At 45.7% G+C, this 21,122-nt stretch overlaps 1 protein-coding gene across 1 annotated transcript; it reads right to left on the bottom strand.

Moving 5' to 3' along the window:
- Positions 1 to 16,021: 16,021 nt before the first annotated feature.
- Positions 16,022 to 16,471, bottom strand: LOC136489522 (uncharacterized). The gene has a single exon (XM_066486131.1). It carries the CDS (start codon positions 16,469 to 16,471, stop codon positions 16,022 to 16,024), a length of 450 nt encoding a protein of 149 aa, XP_066342228.1.
- Positions 16,472 to 21,122: the final 4,651 nt, after the last annotated feature.

Here is a 21,122-nt window from a genome sequence, read left to right as displayed (position 1 = left end):
GATCCTACACGCCACCAGTGTTTGACGCCAAACCCTAGCCATGCCAGCATTACCAACATTGACCGGACGCATCCCCTATGTCCGGTGCAGCGTCCGATCGCTGCTGACCAGCTTCTCTACTTCTCCAACTTCGCCACCCTTGCTCAAATGTGCTAACCATCAAGTGTATCACCTTGTGCATGCATGTTAGCATATTTTCACAAACATTTCCAAGGGTGTTAGCTCTCCACAGATCTAAATACATATGCAATGAATTAGAACATCTAGTGGCACTTTGATAACCGCATTTCGATACGAGTTTCACCCCTCTTAATAGTAGTCTATCGATCCTAAATATGATTACACTCACTAAGTGTCTTGATCACCAAACCAAAAACTCGTAGCAAGTTATACCTTTGCCTTAAGCTTTTACTTTTTCTCTTTCTTCTTTTCTAAGACCGAGCACTCGATCATCATGTCCATCACCATCAACATGATCATCTCCATCCTTGCTCACTACTTGGAATGTGCTACCCTATCTCATATCCACTTAGAGTAAATAGGTTAGCGTTTAGGGTTTCATCAATTCACCAAACCAAACTAGAGCTTCTAGAGGGGCGGCGGCACTGGGGGCAAGGGACGATGGCGCTGTGAGCGAGAGAGCGAGATATTTGTTTTAAGAGCAATGCTCTATTTCCTTCATGATTGGAATAGTTATATGGCACCTATATTTATAGTCCCTAGAGGACTTGCACACCAAACAATCTAGCGGAGAGTCCTTATAGGTTTGGATTCACCTTTCCTAAAACAAACTTTATCCTTTCATAACAAAGCTTGACTCTATTTTCCTAAACAATTATCTATGTTTTTCTTCCAAATATATTTATTATCCTAAATTACCTAAATCTTGGGATAATGGGAGGTGGAGGCGGCACCCCCCCTTGCCGCGCCTCCTCCTAGCGGCATGTGCCGCTTGTGGCCTTGGCTCTGCTGGGTTGCGGCCCTCCCACCAGCCCATTTGGCCCACTCGAGGCGCATCCCTTAGGACCATGGCATCTCCTGCCTTCTCCACTTAGCTCATTCCTTGCACTGAATCATTAGCCAGTCGTCGAGCCCTTTTGGTGGTGGTGCTGATCTCTTGACTCACTCAATATGGGTGCGTAGGTCACCTTGGAGGACTCCTGTGGATGTGAGGTTGTGGTGGTCATTATTGACGCTGAACTCCAAAAGCAGTACTGGAGGGTGCCATTGTAACCATGGAGCTAGTAGTGAGGCAACGTCTATGGCTTTCTTAGGGTGGCAGCTACTGCTGGGCTTGTACGAGTGACGTCCTAGAGATGCTGGCGTCGAAGTGGACGTGCTCCATGTTGAGTGGGGCCCCTCACATCCTTGTACTTTTGTGGTCACCTTGGGCATGATTTAGCTAGGAATCTTGTGGTAGATGGTGGAAGGTACATGATTTGCTTGTAAGTTTGTCAAGTACAACATCTCATCGAACATGAAGTCAACGCCATTGAGTTCATTTGGCGAGATGGAGTGCAAGCGAGTGTTGGAGTTGACGGTGATGGCGACGACGTTGACGGTCATCCAACGACACCCCATGTTGTCGAAGAAGGTTACTGATGCTGTCAATGGGTTGCACCTCTTCCATGGGGGAGTGAGCAACATACTTGATGGTGTGGTATATGCCTGTGTTGCTGACATTGGGAGGCTATGGAATCCCACAGCTAGGTGGTTGAGGTTGTGGACGTGGCTACCGCTGATGAGTGCGTCGATGAGGGCCGAAAGTAGTGGTGAAGCAGCTGGCATGTAGAGGCGCTTGTCGAAGAAGATGTAGTCAGCATCTAGTGACCATGCTCGGGGCGCCTGCTTGTTGATGATGGAGGTGGCACTGCCACGAAGTTTGATAGAGAGCAGCAGAGACCAGTGCCTCCATGTTGATGCGGGTGAGGGCAATTGGGTCATTGTGGTCATGTTGCCCAGCTGAGTTGCAGTGTGCCGATGCCAGTGGTGGTGGTGGTGGAGAGGACAACCACTATCGAGTAGCCAGTCCAGGTGTTGTCGTTGCTGGCATCGAGGAGGGGGAGCCATGGTGGTGCTGCCGCCCAAGCGGCTGGCTTAGGCACTGCTATCCATGCAGCGGCCTCTGGTGTTGGCGCCCATGTTGGCACCGGTGTTGCGCTGCCCATGCGGCTGCTACAAGTGGCGGTGCCCATGCGCCCCATGCGGTTGTCACCACAGCTTGTGCTCGTAGATCGATGCAGAGGTCGTCGTCCATGAGGCCACTGCTAGTGCTGGCACTAGTGCCGGTGGATGGTGCTGTCGTTGGTGGTGGTGCTGGTAAGGCAAGGTGGTGATGCGCTGCTTGATTGGTGAGGGATGCTGGTGAAGGTGACCATCTTGTTGTCACACTGAAATTGCATCGGCAAGGATGTGAAATCTGAGAGGGTGTTGCCGATGTCCGTTAGCCATGGCACTCCCAAGACGATTTGATATCATCACTGATCGAGAGGAGAAAGGCATCAATCTAGAATGTTTTGTCATTGATGCGTAGTGGGATGGTGAAGCATGCTCCTCTACAGGCGGAGTTTCCATGCCACTCTCAACGAGCATAGTGGTGTTGATGCGACGCTCGGTGATGCCGATGATTTGGGTGGTGTTTGTGTCGATGATGTTGTGGGTGGTGCTAGTGTCGACTAGGATGCAGACACCCTGGCCAAGGATGGCTCCGCCAAGAGCATGGTGCGTCCTCCTCTTACCCCTGAGTTTGGGGTACCTGTGAGCATCAACAAGCGAAGGCTTGATATCGGTTGTACTCGTCATCATCGTTGTCGTTGTTGTTGTCGATGATGATCCGCTGTGCGAACCATGGAGTTGAACCAGATTTGTTGATGGTGCTCCTTGGTGGCTTTGTAGATGGAGAAGCTATGGAGAATAGCTTGCTTCCACGGTGTCCACTAGATTAAGGGATGTGATGGCGGTGGGCTCCTCTTGCTTCCTCTTGAGGAGGCACGACCGATGTCCTCCATGACATGCATGGTCTCCTTCTCGAGGTCCTCAGTTGTGGCTGCCCAGAGCTCGGGGCAGTGTTGGCATTCAATGTCGGCGAGGCGGAGGTCATGCTTGGTGAGATTCATGCTAAGCTCGTTGAAGTAGTTGCCCATTGTCATGGCAAAGATGCTGAGCGTCTTCTTCATCTCCGCCTCGATCACGATGGCAGTGGCAGTGGTGGCCATGGGATCTATGTAGTCTGCAGATATCAGGCATAGTGGTCCTTGCTTAGGGATACTGGTTGGGGCTAGTTAGGGGATGGTGGCGGTAGTGTGTGGTAGTGGCCGCGACACAGGTGAGGGTGATGGCATGTGGTGCAGTGCAAGGGGAGGGACAGCGACGCTGGGGCAGGGTGCGATGGCGCTGGGAACAAGAGAGCGAGAGGAGATTTGTTTTAAGAGCAAAGCTCTATTTTCTTCTTGATTGGAATAGTTACATTGCCCCTATATTTATAGTCCCTAGAGTACTTGCACACTAAGCAATCTAGCAGAGAATCCTTATATGTTTGGATTCACCTTTCCTAAACAAGCTTTATCCTTTCCTAACAGATCTTGACTCTGGGATTGGCGCAAAGTGATGGGGCGCCGACACACACAAGCAAGCTGAGAGAAAAACCGCGTGAAACAGATTCCGAGCTCTCCCCGGGCTTAAGGGGGACACCAGACCGGATGGTCATGACCGATGGTGTGCCAGTCAATTTGACCCTACAATTGACAAGGAGAGAAAATTGATCAGTAATTTAAGATGGAACATGCCGGTGTTTGTCCAGACAGTTCCAAATGTGAGGCTAAGTAGTCGATTGAGATAAAGGCTATCGACTAGAGAGTCGATATCTAGCATGTTCATGATTGATGATAAGTAAAATAAGCATATAAGCAATTATCACTTACTCAAGTATATAGATCTAACTAGCCGATGATCATGAAAACATGCAAAATATATCACTACTATAGGAATTCTTTTGCACAACGTTTAGCTTTTGGGCTCTGAGGTGGGCGGCCTGGTTGCCTGCCTCGATTAATCGAGGCTAGGCAGCCAGGCCAGCAACCGCCTCGGTTAATCCTTCACCGAGGCGGGCGCTTTTAAACGACCCACCTTGGTTAATAGCTATTAACCGAGGCAGTTGTTCTAAGAAAACTGCCTCGGTTAATAGATTAACCGAGGCGGGTTGTTGTAAGTAATCACCATGGTTAATCGCTATTAACCGAGGCGGTTTGTGTTAGGGGCAACTGCCTCGGTTAATAGATGATTAACCATGGCGGCTTCTTGTGTAATACCCGCCTCGGTTAAGTCTGGGCTATAAATGCAGCTGCACCCAACCTTATTCCCTGTGGCTCCTCCTCCATTTTTAGGGTTTTGACCTCAAAACCCTAAAAGTGGTCTTTTCTAGGGGGAGAGGTTTTGCCCTTGGATTTGTTGAAGGGGGGCACCGCAAGAGGGTTGATTCTCACTCTCAAGCCCTCAATCCTCTCTCTTTTCCATGATTTGGGGTACTTTTTGTCAAGATCTAGATCTATTTGGAGGAGATGAGAAATCATCAGATCTAGAGGTACCCGACTGTCTTTTTTTCCATACTGCTCTGCTTATATGCGCCATTTTCGTTGTTTGTGTGTGCAAGGTGTTTGCAGTCATGGATGTACAAGACATCGAGGCTTGATCCAGCTTACCTGGATCATGTGACAACGTTTATTGCCACTGTGAAAAGGGATCGTCTAGGTCTGAAGCAACAACTCACCATCTGTTCGTGTAAGAGCTATAAGAACTTTCTTGCCTACGAAGATGACACGGTGAAATCTAACTTGGTCCGGTATGGTTTCGTCAGGATTATACGATTTGGAAGTTTCATGGGGAAGCAGAGGATCCGAGTGCCGGTGCATCTAGAGGATGGAACTCATCGACAGCAACGACGGCGGCAGTGAATGCCGAACAACAAACCTCATCAGCAGCGGCTGGTGGGCACAACAATGCTGCTACCGGTGAGAATGCAGATCGTGATTACATCATGATGGATGATCTGCTCCAAGACACAACTGACGACGATGATGGGGATGGTGGTGAGCCCGTGAGGGATCTCGAGACCACGGACCTTTTTGAGTCAATCGCTAATCATCTTCACCACGACGATGTTCTGTTTGGGAGCCCGAGGTGGCTAGAGAATTTCAGAGAGATGAAGCAGGCGGCAATTGATCCCCTCTATAAGGACTATCTGAAGCACTGGACGATGCTGTGTTTTTAACCTCCAGATGCTGATGCTGAAGGCTCACCATGGCTGGTCTGACACTAGCTTCAACGACCTATTATGTATCCTACTGACACATACCCAGAGGGTAACAAGGTGCCTACCAATACCTATCGAGCAAAGAAGCTGATCCGACTAGTGATGATGAAGCTTAAAAAGTTTCACGCCTGCCCTAACCACTGTATCCTATATCATGGCAAGTATGAGAACTTGCAGAGTGGTCCGCACTGTGTTGTGAGTCGGTATAAGAGGAATGCCGGTTGTCGCATGGATGCAAACGATGAGAAAGGGCTAAAGAAGAAGAAGATGGCCAAGAAGAGTACCGTGAAGAAGTAGATCCTATCTCCTGAGGATGAGGAAGAAGAGGGTTACACGTAGGGGAAAAGTCTGGCCCTATCGATGTGGTACCTGCCCATGATCTTCGAGAATCTTCTTGAGTTGTTTTCGTCGCGGATAAATGTGATTTTCTCTGACGAATAAGTCCACCTTGCTAGTTTTCTGGATAAATCCTCCTGCAAACACAAATTTACCAAAACTTATAGAATTTATTAGTTTAAACACCTAGACCTATGTTTGGTGATAGAATTAAGTACTTATACAAGATATGTTGACGGTTTATGATTGATGTTAACGACCATGGACAAGCTCGCCCACACTTAACCTTTGCTAGTCCCTAAGCAAAGTTAATCTTGAACAATGGATCATGAGTTGCTACAATGCTTTCACGCCTCAAAAGTACCCATGTGTTCAAACAAAAATTCTTCTCCAGATTAGAATAAACTGATATGACTTTCAAACATATCCATATTACCTTCAACTATGGGCTTCTTAGCCTTCACTTGGGTCTTGAGTAATTAAAAGACAAAACGATCAAATCAAGCATTATGTCTCAGTTCTTTGTTCCACCATTGTTCCGGAGTTTTTTATACATTTCCAAAATAAAACTCAGAGATTCTATTATATGACACTCTCAAGTCTTTCAATATATGTGGTATTTGTGGATCCTCACCAAGACAATAAAGATGTTATGCCTTTTTCTCTTCCTAGCACTAAGGCTTATGTGTAGTTCATAGGTAGAGAGTAAGCTAGAGCATACTTGCAATGCATATATTATAAAGTTAAACCTCAGATCCAAAGAGAGTTAAGTCATACAATCAAATCAAGATATGCATATGTGTGGATATATATGGTGGCTAACCTAATTCTACTATGCTCCTTGAAAACATATCTCTCTTGAAATTTAGAAATATTTTTGCAAGAGAACAGGGGCTATCTTTATTCTCATCATTTTTTTCTTCTCTTTTTTAGGCGGGCATCTAAGTACCCATTGTTTTAGATATCTCGGACACTTTTGTGTCTATTTTTTCTCAACTCTTTTTTTTCTCTTATTTTAGATAACTTTTGCATAGCCCATGCTTCTTTTCTGTAACAGAACTTTTGAGAGATAGAAAAAAAACTTGGAGCATTTATTTGGTGGATGGAAAACCTATCAAGCATATTTTTGTGTTCACTCCCAGTGTAGGAGTAAAATATTTTTGGGTGGATCTAAATGGAAGGCATATTTTTACGCCTACACCTAGTGTAGGAGTAGTGCATATGTGGGTAGTGTATACGTGATCTTGATTTTAAGAGCATGACAAACCTATCATACACTACCCTAGGCTAACCGTGACGGTAACCGTCAGGGATACGCCATCAGGGATAGACTGACAGGGAAAGTCAACCTTCCCTGACGGAAAACCGTCATTGATTGATTCCTGACAGTGGGAACCGTCAGGGAAGGTCTTCCACGTCAGTTTTTCGTCTACCATCACGGAAACCTTCCCTGTCGGTTACCATTCGTCAGGGAAAATCTAAATATTTCCTGTCGACTTTAGACCATCAGGAAAAAACTAAATCTTTCCAGTCGGGTACCAACCGTCAGGAGAAACCTAGGACCTTTCCTATCTGTTGCTAACCATCAGGGAATGCCAGTTCTACATATCCATAAAGCATAATTTAACCATTCAAATTAGTGATTCATAGCTCTTTTAATCATGCATCCTAAATGTCACACCAGGTAGTCTTGGCACATATAATCAAATAATCATCATTTAATCATGCATCCACACAAGCGGTAAATGTTACACTGTCTTTGTACATATAATCATACCTTAAAATTGTACATACATCAGATAGTAAATGTTCAGCAAATCAATCTTAAGCTACATTCTAGTTGTCTTGCAAAATAAAGACAGAAGAGCGAAGCTGCAGTGCTACAAATTTAAGAAATAGAAGTCAAGTAACTATTGCTTCTTAACAGGCCGATGGCAATGCAACAGCTACTGCACATGTCCGGTCCCTCTCTACAACCAAAATGATAAATGGAACCATTCATGAGATCATTTTTGTAATAACACATAGCTCAGTGAGGACAAATAAACTGCACATCTGGATACACATCTAGTCGAATATGCCTTTACAACATTAGTTGCTATGAGTAACTGTTCAAGAAGGTGATTGGCACTGTTTTCTGTATGCATAATAGTAAGCTCTTTACTATTCTAACTGTAGTTCAGAAAACTTCAACAAGATAGTGCACTAGAACCTATCTTTAGAACCAAAATGTTCAGATTTAAAAGATTGTCTGTCCAGCACAAAGAATAAGAATATTCAGTCTTGTCACATGGTAGCCTGATCTTACCATGTCATTTCTTCTCCCAAAAAAAAAAACAAAACTGTGCAGAAATCACATACTAAAAATAACTATGCAGAAGTACTTGCTGAATAATGCAAAATGCAGCTGCGCAACACAAGAGGATACCAGTGTGTTTGCTTGCATTATCATCAGTGTACACTTGCAGTTGCAGGAAAGATTATTCAAATAAAATTCAGTGTACTAGCACTCTATAAGGGTAAATTGTGTCAGATGGTGTCATCTCTATTGTGTCAGCTTGTGAGTAATTAGATAATAGAGTTGTCTCCATTTGCATCAGTTGTAGTGAGTCTTGGCACTATCGATTTGAGGGTAGAGACTAGAGACTACAGAATGAATGACCTTATGATTTTATTAATTACTAAGAAGCTCATCTCATTTTGGAATTTTCCCTTGTTTGATTGGCTAGTTTGGAATATGTTGAATATCAGTAGCTACCAAGAAGCTTATCTCATTTTGGAAAATTTCCTATCCAATTGTTGTAACACATAGTTGCATTAGACAAAAATGGCTTCATGTTATTCTGCCTCACCATAATTGCTACAGATCTCTCACAACACAGGACTTGCTCCCACACCTCAACTTGACATCAACTTGACACAAAATCCTAATAAACTTGATAATAGAAAAGGCAGTCACAACATCTCATGTTCGACATTTTCAGGATTTCTCATGTTCGACATTTTCAGGATTTGAGCCACCCTTCAATTTTGATGTGGGCTGAAGGCAAAGTTTAACATAATCATTGAAGTATGTGTGCAGAATTAAAGCATGTAGATGGATTTAGTTGCAAGTTACTGAACCTCAAGAACTATGAACTGACCGAGCGAGATGACATTGTTAAAGCAGGCATGTCCATCTTCATGCTCATTCTTCCAAGTAAACTGACGGCAAAAAATATATAAATAATCAAGAAAGAATGTGCGGTCAATAGCACTAATCTTAGTATGCACAATCATATCTAGTGTTTTATATAGCATGAATCAGTACGTTAACTACAAGCAGCAGGAAACATATAGCATGAATCAACATGATTAACTAGCAATCTAATTCTAAATCTGCATAACTAACAAGATAGCTAGCTAGTAGTGACAAGCAATCAATAAGATATCTTGCTAAAACAGTTATCTCAATACGTCAGGCTATAATATGAACATTAAATATTTATTTAACTGCCAATGATGCCTCGCAAAGTCTGTACAGAATAAAATCCTTCACCATGTTCATTATTGAGCATGAATAGCTGTAGTTCAGAGAAACAAGGTAGTTCCAAGATGCATCTGCAACCTATATACATGCAATAGAATTTGTAGATGTACCATGCCCACAAAATCTCTACCCCTACTTTCATTTCAAATAAATATTTCTGTAGCAGAGTAACAAATCATTCTTACATTGGCAGATTTCATAGCTATTGCCTATTGGTGAGTTTGACAGCAAGTAACTGAATGAAAGCAATGAAAAAAAATAACAATTCAAGAATTGCAATAATCTAAAATTCTAGATTTGCAAAGGCATAATTAAAAAATCTACCAGATCGATTTATAAGGTACCAAGAACAAGTGTCTGCAACGTCTTACCATAGGGAGAGGAGAAGCAGCGTTGATAGCCTGATCTTGCTAGCAACTATGGCAGCGAAGGGTTGTTCACCTGCACCAGACTACTGACACATGGATGCCGCCTGTGCTGTGGCGCCTATGCCGCATCCACGCCACCACCCACTAGGTCCTCCACACCCACCTGCAGGTTCGCGTCGCCCATCCCGCCGCGGAGCCGGCAGCGGCCCGCGCCCTCGTACGCGGCGCCGTCCGTCGCGGAGCCGGAAGCCACGCCCGCGCTTTCCGTCGCGGCGGCGCCTACCACAGTGCCGCTCCACCCGTGCCGCCTAGAGGCCCGAGCCCAGAGCACAGAGGCCCGAGCCACCTCGGAAGGCGAGGACCAAGGAAGAGCCAGATCTGGGGGGAGGACAGGAGAAGAGAAGCTCGGGCGGCGCATGGGACTGGGGGACTGGGGAGATGATAAGGATGGGGAAATTTCCCCTTGCGCGCCTTGTGCGCTTGCCAGCCGCGCGCTTTTCTTTTCGCCTCTGTCTCTGCTGCGTGGGCCGATCCTTTTCCAGAAGCGCGCGAGTTCTATTTTTCGGCCTTGCATGCAGTGCCCCTGACGGTGCCTGGCCCTTTCCCTTCGGTATATGGCGAACGTAGGGGAAGAGTCAGCATTTCTGATGGAAGGTTGGGGACCGAGGGGAGTACTCCGTACCGACGGGAAAGAACTGAGCTGGGGTAGCGATAAGGGTCAACAAAGCTTGACTAAACTCAATGCAAAAGCAAGCAGCATATATGTGAAAGTTTTCTAGCCTAAATAACATGTATGGCTCTAGTAGGAATTCAAGCTTCGTCATATAGGAACTCATCATGTATCATTTTTGTATTTTTTGAAAAGATAAATCTCAAGAACTTTAGTATCACTTGGAACAAGATAAATAGTAGCTCAGATCTTCTCATATCATATCCGTCAATTACTTAGACTTAGATCAATCATATGCTACCCACGAGTTTCAAGTTCAGAGTAAATCCTTATATCAAAACAATGTTATCCAAAACTCGGAAGAATTGAAGACTGAAAACTAGGTACTTGAAAGGAATTATAACAAAGCAACTATTCATCATTTCCATTTTAAGAGATTATCTTCAAAGTTCTTTTTATTTTATTCAGCTCCTAAAAACAAATTAAAGCAAACTAGACATACTCTCTTTATTTTATTTTCATTTTTAGATCACACATTATAATTATATATATTTCTATAAAGATAACTTTTAATTTCATTTTTAGTTATTCATCTTTTTTAATATATATTAAAAAGCAAACTAAGAATAATAAAAAGGAAAATAAATACGTATCTGGATACACGGGGGACGCCTTCTCTCCCAAGCTGATTGTTGTTGTGGTTGCTTAACAAGGTGGCCAGATGTGGAGGTGCTGGAACAGAGCCTCCCAATTTTGATTTTGTTGTTGCTATTGTTGCTGGAGGCTGGCCATCTCTTGTCCCATTCTTACTTGCTATTGTGTATGATTGTGTAACGCATCTTGTATGGTAGCATTTGTCCCTTCAATGATTATGAGTCTATTGTCACAACGTTGGAAGGCCTCCTGAGAGTCATGATACCCTCGGCCAGTGAAGGACATACGTCCTCCCTGATGCCCACTTGAGGTTGTCTCATAATCTTGCCCTTGGTAGTTGTGGAAGTTCATCGATCGAGTACCTCGGTTCGCTCTTGAAGATGAGGATTCTTGATGTGGCACCTCCAGAGTGGCGCTTCCACAGGTGGTGCCACCTTATTTTGACAAACCCGTCGTGGTTTTGAGTTTGATTTAGGTTTGACAAGTTCATCATTTCTTGACTTGTTCCTCCTCCATGTTCAGCGTTTCGAAGTCAACCATCAGTATTAGAAACTGGCGACATCTTGTGTGCATCACTATTGCCGGTTCAGAACTTTCGCTGATAAGAGTCCCGAAGAGACTTTCCTAACAAGATATATCTAAATAAAGGAAAATACTGAGATACAATGGCTTTGCTTGGGTGCACGTCAATCTATTGGATTTTCGTCTCGTCGGCAACTACGTCAACACAAGTCCAAGCAATAAATAACCATATTTGATTTGCCTTCTTTCCTCCTTATGTGAGTAATCAATCGTGAAGCACCTAGACTCTCGGACTTGCTTGGCTTGCTTCATACCTTCTCTGATTAGCAATCAAATGATTTTCTTCAGCCATGGACTCCCCTTTTCAATTGATGAATACGCTAGACTCCTTCCCAGGTTGGCCTGTACAAAACCGATTTATTGCACAACTTAGTGTATCTCAAGTGCATGAAATCAGCAAGTATACGTCATGCTTGAATAATAATAAAATATTTCGGCCTTGATGCTAATCTTGTTGGATAATGAATATTTACGTCATCTTTTTCTTCCAATGCATCACACCGTTCCCAAGCTGGAAACACACGTGGCCGAATATAAATCTCCCCCATCATGACGCGTTCATTTTTAGTGATCTTTTGGCTTTCCTTACTTTTCCCTTGTCTGTACTCGAAGAGGTCTTAAACGTCAGGCTTCTCCCAAAAATAAATTAAATAATATTTTTTGGCCGGCTCCTAAATATCCATTAATTAGGAGACTTTCTTGTTCTTGACATCATCGACCGATCTTTTTTCCTTTCCAGGGTAGATCGACTTACCAAATTTTGGTGTCAACACATGTCCCCTGGTTCGGAGTATGAATTTTTATGCTTCGAACTATTTTGGCCCGATGGTCTTCTTTCATGAATGATGATATCTAACCGCAACACTGAAGACCGCATTGGTTTCATATCAATCATCTTCTTTCTCGGTCTTGTTAATCTCAAAATTGATCCTCCTATGCATCTTGTAATAGGCTTTCACGAGCCGATACTTCTAATGACTTGCTTGGATTCCATCTTCCTGATATCTTGACAGTTTATCTGCTTTAGCCGATTAGAAGCTGGCTCCCTGAATCCATAATTATATAATTGGCTTTCTAGAGGCAATAAACATCGGCCACTTCCTTGCTATTGACCATGCATTAAGTATCTGTATGTGACTAGCCAAAAATGTTATGCTAAATCAATGCACAAATATTCATCGGCTTAGATGCAAGTAATAAAATATTCTAGCCACCATGCTAAATACCATATAATTGGAATTCTTGTCCACCCCTTTTTTAGCATTAGCAATGATATCTCAATTGGTTGTCAGCAGCTTGATGGACTTGTTGTATTGTGGATTCGACATCAGCAGCAGCAATGTTCACTAGAATGATCGGCTCCTTAATTAATAGCCGATGGAGTTTTTCTTGGGGAAGTTACTGACTGATAGACGTTATATCAATGTAATCCAATAACTCTTACCTGATGGTCTTCTTCCAGGGAGCCGAGGAATTTGTTGGCAGCAATAATATCTTATTCCAAGTCTCACTTATAAATGTGAACTTTTATGTGTCTATCACACCATCTTGGGTGGTTGAGGAATGAAATGGATTAGAATTCAGTCATCCTCGCTTCTCCTGTTCAGAAAACTAGGGTTTTTGAAAGATTTTCAAATTAAAACATAGCTTTGCTCCTCAAAGGATTCTCTCAGATCGCTCAATATGTATAGTAGTTCCTTATCAAAGCATTGTTTTGTCTCTCTTTATCCTACTTCTAAAAAGCTTATGTGGAGTTTAGGTAGGGATAAAATATGTAGCATACTTATTTTGCATATAATGTAAAGCAATATCCCGGATCCAAGAAGAGAAGTGTCATACTCTTAGATCAAGATGTGCATGTGTGTGGAATATTTAGGGGCTAACCTAATTCTACTATGTTCTCTGAAACATATTTCTCTCTTGTGGAATATTTTTGCGAGAACATGGGCTATCTTTATTCTCCTTTTTTTCCATTTTTAACTTTGGACCTCTTTTTGTCTTTTTTTTAAATTATACTTTTGCATAACCCATGTCTCTTTCTACAACAAACTTTTGAGAGAAATATTATCATGAACTTAGAACATTCATTTTGATAAACCTAACAAACATATTTTTTTGCCTTCTCCTAGTGTAGGAGCAGAACATTTGGGTACTACCATTGTAGGAGCAGCACATATTTATGGTGTGTACGTGATCTTGATCTTGGGAGCATGATAAATCTCGCAACAAAGGTCAATAAGACTTGACAAAACTCAACACAAAATAAGCAGCTTATGTGGAAGGTTTCTGATGAAAACATATGGCCTTGATAGGAAATTCAACATCATTGAGGAGAAAAACATTTTTTTTAAATTTTTTGTAAAAAAAATCTCTCAAGTACTTTGCCAAAAGAAGTAAGGTTCCTTTCATCATACTGTATCTCATTCATCAACTACTTACATGTTATGCTTTCTCTACGATAGATTGTTCACAAGTGATAGGAAGAGCGAGGGATAAAGAATAATACGTGAACCAAGCATAAAGGAGCACATGCACGTTCCTCCTCTTCGAGCAGACGAGTGCCTCCGCTGTGACTTTCTCCGAATATGCATATATGAGCTGGACTTCGTCGACCGCCGACGGAATGTTCATCTGGCTGCCCTTCTACTGTGATGATGTTGTCCCAGCAACTATAGAAGAGCTGTTGCTGCATGCGTATACACAACGTGTCCTGGTAGCCGTTCGAAGGTGTGCTGGTAAAAGGTAAACTGATCGCTCTGCACGTTCAGTGCCACCGTCTGGTGGTTCTCAGTGCCCGCCGTGCTCTCTACCTAGACGTCCCACATGAAGAAGCCTTTGCCAGTCGCTTCCATGGTGGCCGTGTCCTTAGTGATCAGGTTCATCTCGAAGTTCTTGTTCCCCGTGATGATGGTCTTCTCAGTACCATTGCCGACGAAAGCCACATTCGTCTAGGTTCACCCCACTGAGACGTACTCCTTGTATGTGCCGGCCTTCATGTACTTCACGTATAGCGCTGCTTTCTCGGACACGGCACTTTGTCCAGCACCTCCTTGATTGTATTTATGCTCCCGCCGCTGCCTGCCGTGATGGTGACGTTGGGCCCTGATTGCCTTCTCACAACAGATGACGGCTGATGCTGAGTCCTCTTAGCGTGCTGGAGAACTGGTCCACGATGAACAGGACGTCTTCGATCCGTTAGCTTCTGTGATGTATTAAGCGCGTCCTACATCTTGGCGGAGGCCTCGGTAGTGGTGGTGTTCATAAAGCCGTCGAGGCAGGTCCTCGGCGAGCAGGAGCTTAGAGAACCTCCCTTTCACCAGCTCCTATCTTATCACCAATGGAGCGGCGGTTGATCATGTCGGCGTGGGGCTTTATGTTGAGCCGTTTGAGGGGCGCAGGGGTAGATGTCGAGAATCGGCCAATGAGCCTAGTCATGGTGGCGGCCGGCTCGAACAGCCTGCTGATGTCGACGCTGCTGCACTGCTCCGAGAAGGACGTGGACGCATAGGACATGGAGCGGCTGAGATCGCTCGCCGTGTCAACGAGACTCCGTGTGGACAACAATGAGCAGCACTCGTCGTGCTACAGCCCAAACTCTTCTACGTCCTTTGTTCGTCCATCGGCTATGTCTCATATTGAAAACGAAACTGAAAGCCGATGATCCAAGAGCCGATGAAGAAGTTCAACTCTGTTTATTTCGGGTTCACCGGCCCCATGAGAGAATACAGTCGATGTAAAGGAGAAGGTCCTTAGCTTTGTTCGCCAGCGTTACATTCTTGACATCGTCGTCAGCCACGAGTTCCTTGACCTTGCTCTACTGTAGCTTGTCATGGCTGCCACTAGCCTTACGCCGCTATACGTACATTGCACATTGCAGCCTCCACCCGGTTGGCCATCGTCAATATGTCTCGCAGAATCTGTCTACGGATGCTGCTGATCCTGCCCTTTGATTTTTACCGGGACCGATGGTAATGTTTCCTTGCCGCTTTCGAGGATTTCGCTGTGCTCCTCTGCCCAATATAATAGCTAGCCTGCGGCGTTTCACAGAGTTTCTTTTTGAGCCGATCGACTTGAACTTCTGATGATATCTTGAAATAATGAATGTAATCGGCTGTTGGACAGATACGGAAAATGCCCAAAATAGTTACCATCGGCCTTCAACCCAGATGCCTGATCTCTCCTATAAAAGGGAACTCAGCATAACAGTCTACATCAAGTCCGGCTGCCTAGACGTGCTTTTGAACATATATTATATGAGCCGATTCTTTGATGGCTTGAATTCAATCTTGAATTCGTAACTGTGCATCTACTTTGGCTGATTTTTTTTTTTTCGAAAGCGTGCGTTGCACGTGCTTCGTTAAGGGAAGTTAGAACAGAGGTACACGGCCCGGGGGGCTTGACGGCGAGTTGCCATAGGCCAACAGCAGGTGGAACACTAACAGCAGTCACCGGCTTGAACGGTGGAGCTTAGGCGGTTGTACTAAGTGAGGAACTATCGTGCGACTAAGAATAACCCAACACCGCTAAGCAGCCACCGCGAATAGCGGCGCCAGACTCCGGAAGCCAGCCGCGATCTAGGAGTCATCACGGATTAGGGCAAGCACCTGGGCCGGCGTCTTGTTGTTGCCGTCGAACGTCCTTCTGTTGCGCTCCTTCCAGACTTCCCAGGAGACGAGCAACACAAGGGTGTCGAAGCCGCGCCTGAAGGCATCCGGTACTTGTGCCCGCGTCTGCTGCCACCAATCCACCAGGGAGGAGTCGTCGCTCGGGCATAGGTGCTGGAATCCGATATGCGCGAGTAAACGATGCCAGACCTCACGTGTGAATACACAGGAGGCCAGGAGATAATCGGTGGACTCGACTGCCTGGTCGCACAGAGCACAGTCGTTGTTTTGTTGAAGTCCGTGGCGCATCCGATGCTCCGCCGTCCACAGGCGCCCGTGCAGCGCAAGCCAGAAGAAAAATTTCACCTTCAGCGGGGCCGACGCTCTCCAAACCTCCTTGGCGCCGGGCAACGACGTCATCCCAATGAAGAATGCCCCGTCCGGCAGCCAGGAATGGTCCAGAAGCGTGCCATGGCGCCGTCGCCCACCTGGACGGTGACCGATGCCCGGAACATGTGGTCCACAGCGCGCTCCGGCTTGGATGGTAGGTGCGCCCATGCCGCGTCGGGTTGAGGCCGTCGTAGCCACTCCCAGCGCAGGCGGAGCGCGAAGCCGAGGATCCTGAGGTCAGGCAATCCTAGGCCGCCGAGGTCCCTCGGCGAGCACACGACGGGCCATGCGACCCTGCACTTCCCTCCGGCGACGGAATCAGAGCCCGCCCAAAGGAACGCACGTCTTCTCTTGTCGATTTCCCCGATGGTCCATGAAGATAGAGCGCAGCATATGGCTACGTGAACCGGGATCGCCGATAGGGTTGTCTGCGTCAAGGTTGCTCTTCCCGCTTTCGTCCCTTCCAGGTAGGAATCCGTGCCGCCACCGCGTCGACAAGAGCTTGTTCGTTGGCGCGGCTCAGCCTTGAGAGCGACAGAGGCGCCCCCAGGTATTTTGTGGGAAAATCCTGGAGACGGCAGGGGATGACCTGCTGCAGGGCTGCGATGTCGTCGTTGGAGCAGCGGATCAGGGTGATCGCGCACTTGTCCAGGTTGGTGGCGAGCCCAGACGAGCCTGCGAAGAGCTCGAGGATGTGCCGGATGCAGCTGAAGTCCTGGGCGGATGGCGCGAGGAAGATGACTAGGTCGTCAGCGTAGATCGATGCACGGTATTTGATCACATTCCCAGGTAAGGGGGTTAGCAGCGCCCGGCGATCGGCCTCAGTGATCAACGCGTTCAAGACCTCCATGACGATGACGAACAGGAACGGCGACAGCGGGTCACCCTGTCGTAGGCCGCAAGCATAGCAGATGCGACGTCCGGGCCGTCCGTTGACAAGCACCTTGGTGCTAGCCGTTCCCAACATGGCAGACATCCAATCTCGCCACCGCAGGGGGAAGCCAATGTGGTCAAGCACCTCAAGCAGGAAAGGCCAGGCCACCGTGTCAAAAGCCTTAGCGAGTTCGACCTTGAGAAGCATCATCGTGGGACAGCGACGGGCTTACAGCCATCGGCAGGACAGCTGGACAGTACGGAAGTTCTCATGGATTCTTCGACCACGGATGAAAGTGGATTGGTTGATCTTGACGATCTCTGGCATTCTGGGAGCCAGACGGAGAGCCAAACCCTTGGCGAACAGCTTGCTGACGGAATGTATAAGGCTGATCGGCCTGTAGTCCTTGAGGCCCTCCGGTGCCTGAGTCTTGTGTAAGAGCACCATGATTGCTTCGTTGAGGTGGTAGAAGCTTCTGAAGTCCATATCCCAAAGCGCGTGGAACACCCGCACCACATCGGGGCCGACGACCTCCCAAGCCGCCTTATAGAAGGCGCCACTGAAGCCGTCAGGGCCAGGAGCTCTGTCAGCCGGTGTTTCCCAAACAATCCTCGCCACCTTCTCTGCCGTGAACGGGGTGACCTGATCGCTGAGGTCCAGCCTCGGTAGATCCAGCTGAGCCAGGTCGATGCGGTGTTGCCTGGAGAAGGCCATGCCGAGCAGGTCGTTGTAGTAGGAGAACACGATACCCGCCTTCGCCTCCTCCTCGGTGAAGGTCTGTCCATGGTGAGTGATGGCGAACAGAAAGTTTTTCCGCCGCCGGTGACAGGCCTGAAGGTGGAAGTACTTGGTGCAGGCGTAGCCTTCCCGTAGGTGCCTAGTCCGAGCGCGCTGTCTGGCCATGGTTCTGTCGAGCGACGCAAGCCCGAGGACGTTGGCCTTGAGCTCGCGACGCAGCTCAATCTCGCCCTGTGACAGTGGCCGTTGTAAGTATCATAAATGTGTGTACCTCTCTGTGTGTAACCCATAGATCCGGGGAAGACCTCATCTTTGTCTTCTCCGTAGATGTACCACAGCGGGTAGACGCCGGTGCCGCGGTAGCTCCGGCTCGGTGGAGTCCGTAGTGGTACTGCAGTGTTCCGGTGGTGACCTGCAGGGGGCGACGAAGTCGTCGGTGGGCACATCCCGTCGCTGGCAGCACCTCTTTAGGATCGGATTAGGGTTTTCTATGGGTGAGATGGCGGCTCCAGTGAACCTCATAGGCCGAGCCTTGATCCCCACCTTCCTTTTACGTGTGCTGTGCGACAGGGGTCCACCAACCGTATTAGGGTTGGGCTCCCCCGATCAGGGAGCAGAGACAAGGGCCCAATAGGCCGTTGGGCCTATTCGTGGAGATCAACTAACATTCTTCCCCTTTATCTCATTTCATCTTTCAATTTCATATCATTTACTTTTGTTCATTCCATTACAGATTAGCGCATAGAGCATGTCTCATCGTCACGGTCCATTGCCGATAGACTTAACAGCTACAACACACTACTCTGCTCTGAAATAGATACTTATTTTTTAGCCTTCTTTTATCCAGAAATTTTAGGCTTTCCCTTAAACCCATGCTAGCTACGTGTTCTCCTTTTGTAAGCGGATCCGCGAGCATCTTTTCTGTACTTATATACTCAAGACTTATGACTTGATTCCGGACTTTATCTTTCACAACATAATACTCTATGTCAATGTGTTTGGCAGTACCACTTGATTTATGTTGTGAGCATCCTGTACTGCCAGATTATAATCGCAGTATAACTTTAGTGGTCTATAGATGTCGTCAACCACCTTCAAACCGGGTAAGAACTTCTTTAGTCCGTTCACCTACCCGTTGCCTCATAACATGCTACAAACTATCATACATTGTGGACGTTGTAGTGACAGTTTACTTTGAGCTTTTCTATAAAATAGCTCCCCTTTGCGAGATGATAGAAAATCCACGTCTAGATATATATTCACTCTCGCAAAATCAAAATCTGAATATCCCACTATGTGGAGTCAATCAGATCTTCTATACGTCATCATGAGGTCTTTCATTCCTTGCAAATAACGCAAGACTTTCTTTATCAATTTTAGTATTCTATTCCAGAATTGCTCTAGAATCTGCCAAGTAAAAACCCGATAACTAATGCTAAGTCAGGCCGCGTACATACTTGAGCATGTTGCAAGCTTCCGACAGCTGAAGCATATGGTACCACTTTCATTTGATTGAGCTCATATTGGTTCCTGGGGCATTGAAAATCCCCATATCTGTCGCCCTTGACTATAGGAGCAGGTGAGGGACTACATTTGTGCATACTGAATTTCTTTAAGATTCTTTCTATGTATGCCTTTTGTGACAGTCCAAATACCCATTTTTCTTCTATTTCGATGAATCTTGATCCCTAGAACGAACGAGGCTTCACCAAGATCTTTCATATCAAAATTTTGAGGACAAAACTTCTTTGTCTCCAGTTGTAGACTGACATCACTACTAGCAAGTAAGATATCATCCACATACAGGACATGGAAGATAAACTTCCCATTCTTAAACTTTGTATAGACACAATTGTCCTCTACATTTTCTTTAAAACCCAAAGTGCCTTATTGTCTGATCAAACTTCAAGTACCACTATCTTGAAGCTTGTTTTAATCCATAAATGGATTTCTTTAGGCGGCATCCCATTCGTTCTTTTCCTTCCATGACTAAACCTTTCGGTTGTGCCATGTAAACATTTTCCTCTAAGTCTCTGTTGAGAAATGCCGTCTTTACATCCATATGATGTAATTCTAAATCGTAATGTGCCACTAATACCATTATGATTCTGAAGGAAACTTTACATGAGACTAGAGAAAAGGTCTGATTGTAATCAATTCCTTCTCTTTGCATAAAGCCTTTTACCATAAGTCACGCTTTATATCTCTCTATATTCCCTTGAGAGTCAAGCTTTATTTTGTAGACCCATTTATAGCCTACTGGTTTGGCTCCTTTAGGAATTATTTCCAAGTCCCAAACTCTTTGAGACCTTCTAGGGGACTTCACTTTTGGCACATCTTCTGTTTGAGGCAGTTGTTGCTCCCCCTCATGTGTGGCAATAGGTTCTATAGGATCCTGAAGAACAGGTTCCTCATTTTCATTCATTGTTGCCACAGGTGGAATAACAACAGGTGCTGACACCATAGTATCTTGCACTGTTGGTGCAGCGACAGCATGTAGTGAGAAAATTGGCTCATGAATCATTGGAGTGGGCGCATACACCCGCTTCACTTCAAGGTCAATTTCTCGAGCTACCATGCTCCACCTCATCTTTTCATCCTCTAGGAAAACAGCGTGTCTCGTTTCCATAAACTTTGTGTGTCTCTCTGGACAGTAGAAACGAAAACCTTTTGACTTTTCTATGTAGCCAAACAAATGGCAACTTACTGTTTTGGGATATAACTTCCCAATGCTTGGGTTAAATACTTTAGCCTCAGCAGGGCTCCCCCACACACACGCAATTGGTTTAGTGAGGGTACTCTTTCTGTCCATAACTCATACGGTGTTTTGGGCACCGACTTACTTGGTACTCTTTTGAGAATATGAATATGGTTTTTAACGCCTCCATCCATAGGCTCAACTATAAGGTGGAGTAACTTACCATACTGCCCACCATATCCATCAGGGTACGATTGATTCTTTTAGCTACTATATTCTGCTGAGGTTCGCCCGGTATAGAATACTGGGCTACTTTGTCATTCTCCTGTAAGAACCTTACATAAGGTCTAGGAACTTTGGCCATATGAGGT

The sequence above is a fragment of the Miscanthus floridulus genome, chromosome 10 (genome assembly GCF_019320115.1).
Source record: "Miscanthus floridulus cultivar M001 chromosome 10, ASM1932011v1, whole genome shotgun sequence".
In the NCBI taxonomy this organism is placed as follows: domain Eukaryota; kingdom Viridiplantae; phylum Streptophyta; class Magnoliopsida; order Poales; family Poaceae; genus Miscanthus; species Miscanthus floridulus.
Note: the sequence above shows the minus strand (reverse complement) of the source record. Positions and strands in the feature narration are given on the sequence as shown.

Bases quoted from the DNA above. Each gene is read 5' to 3' on its own strand.
- LOC136489522 (XM_066486131.1), bottom strand. From the start codon at position 16,471: ATGACGTCGTTGCCCGGCGCCAAGGAGGTTTGGAGAGCGTCGGCCCCG.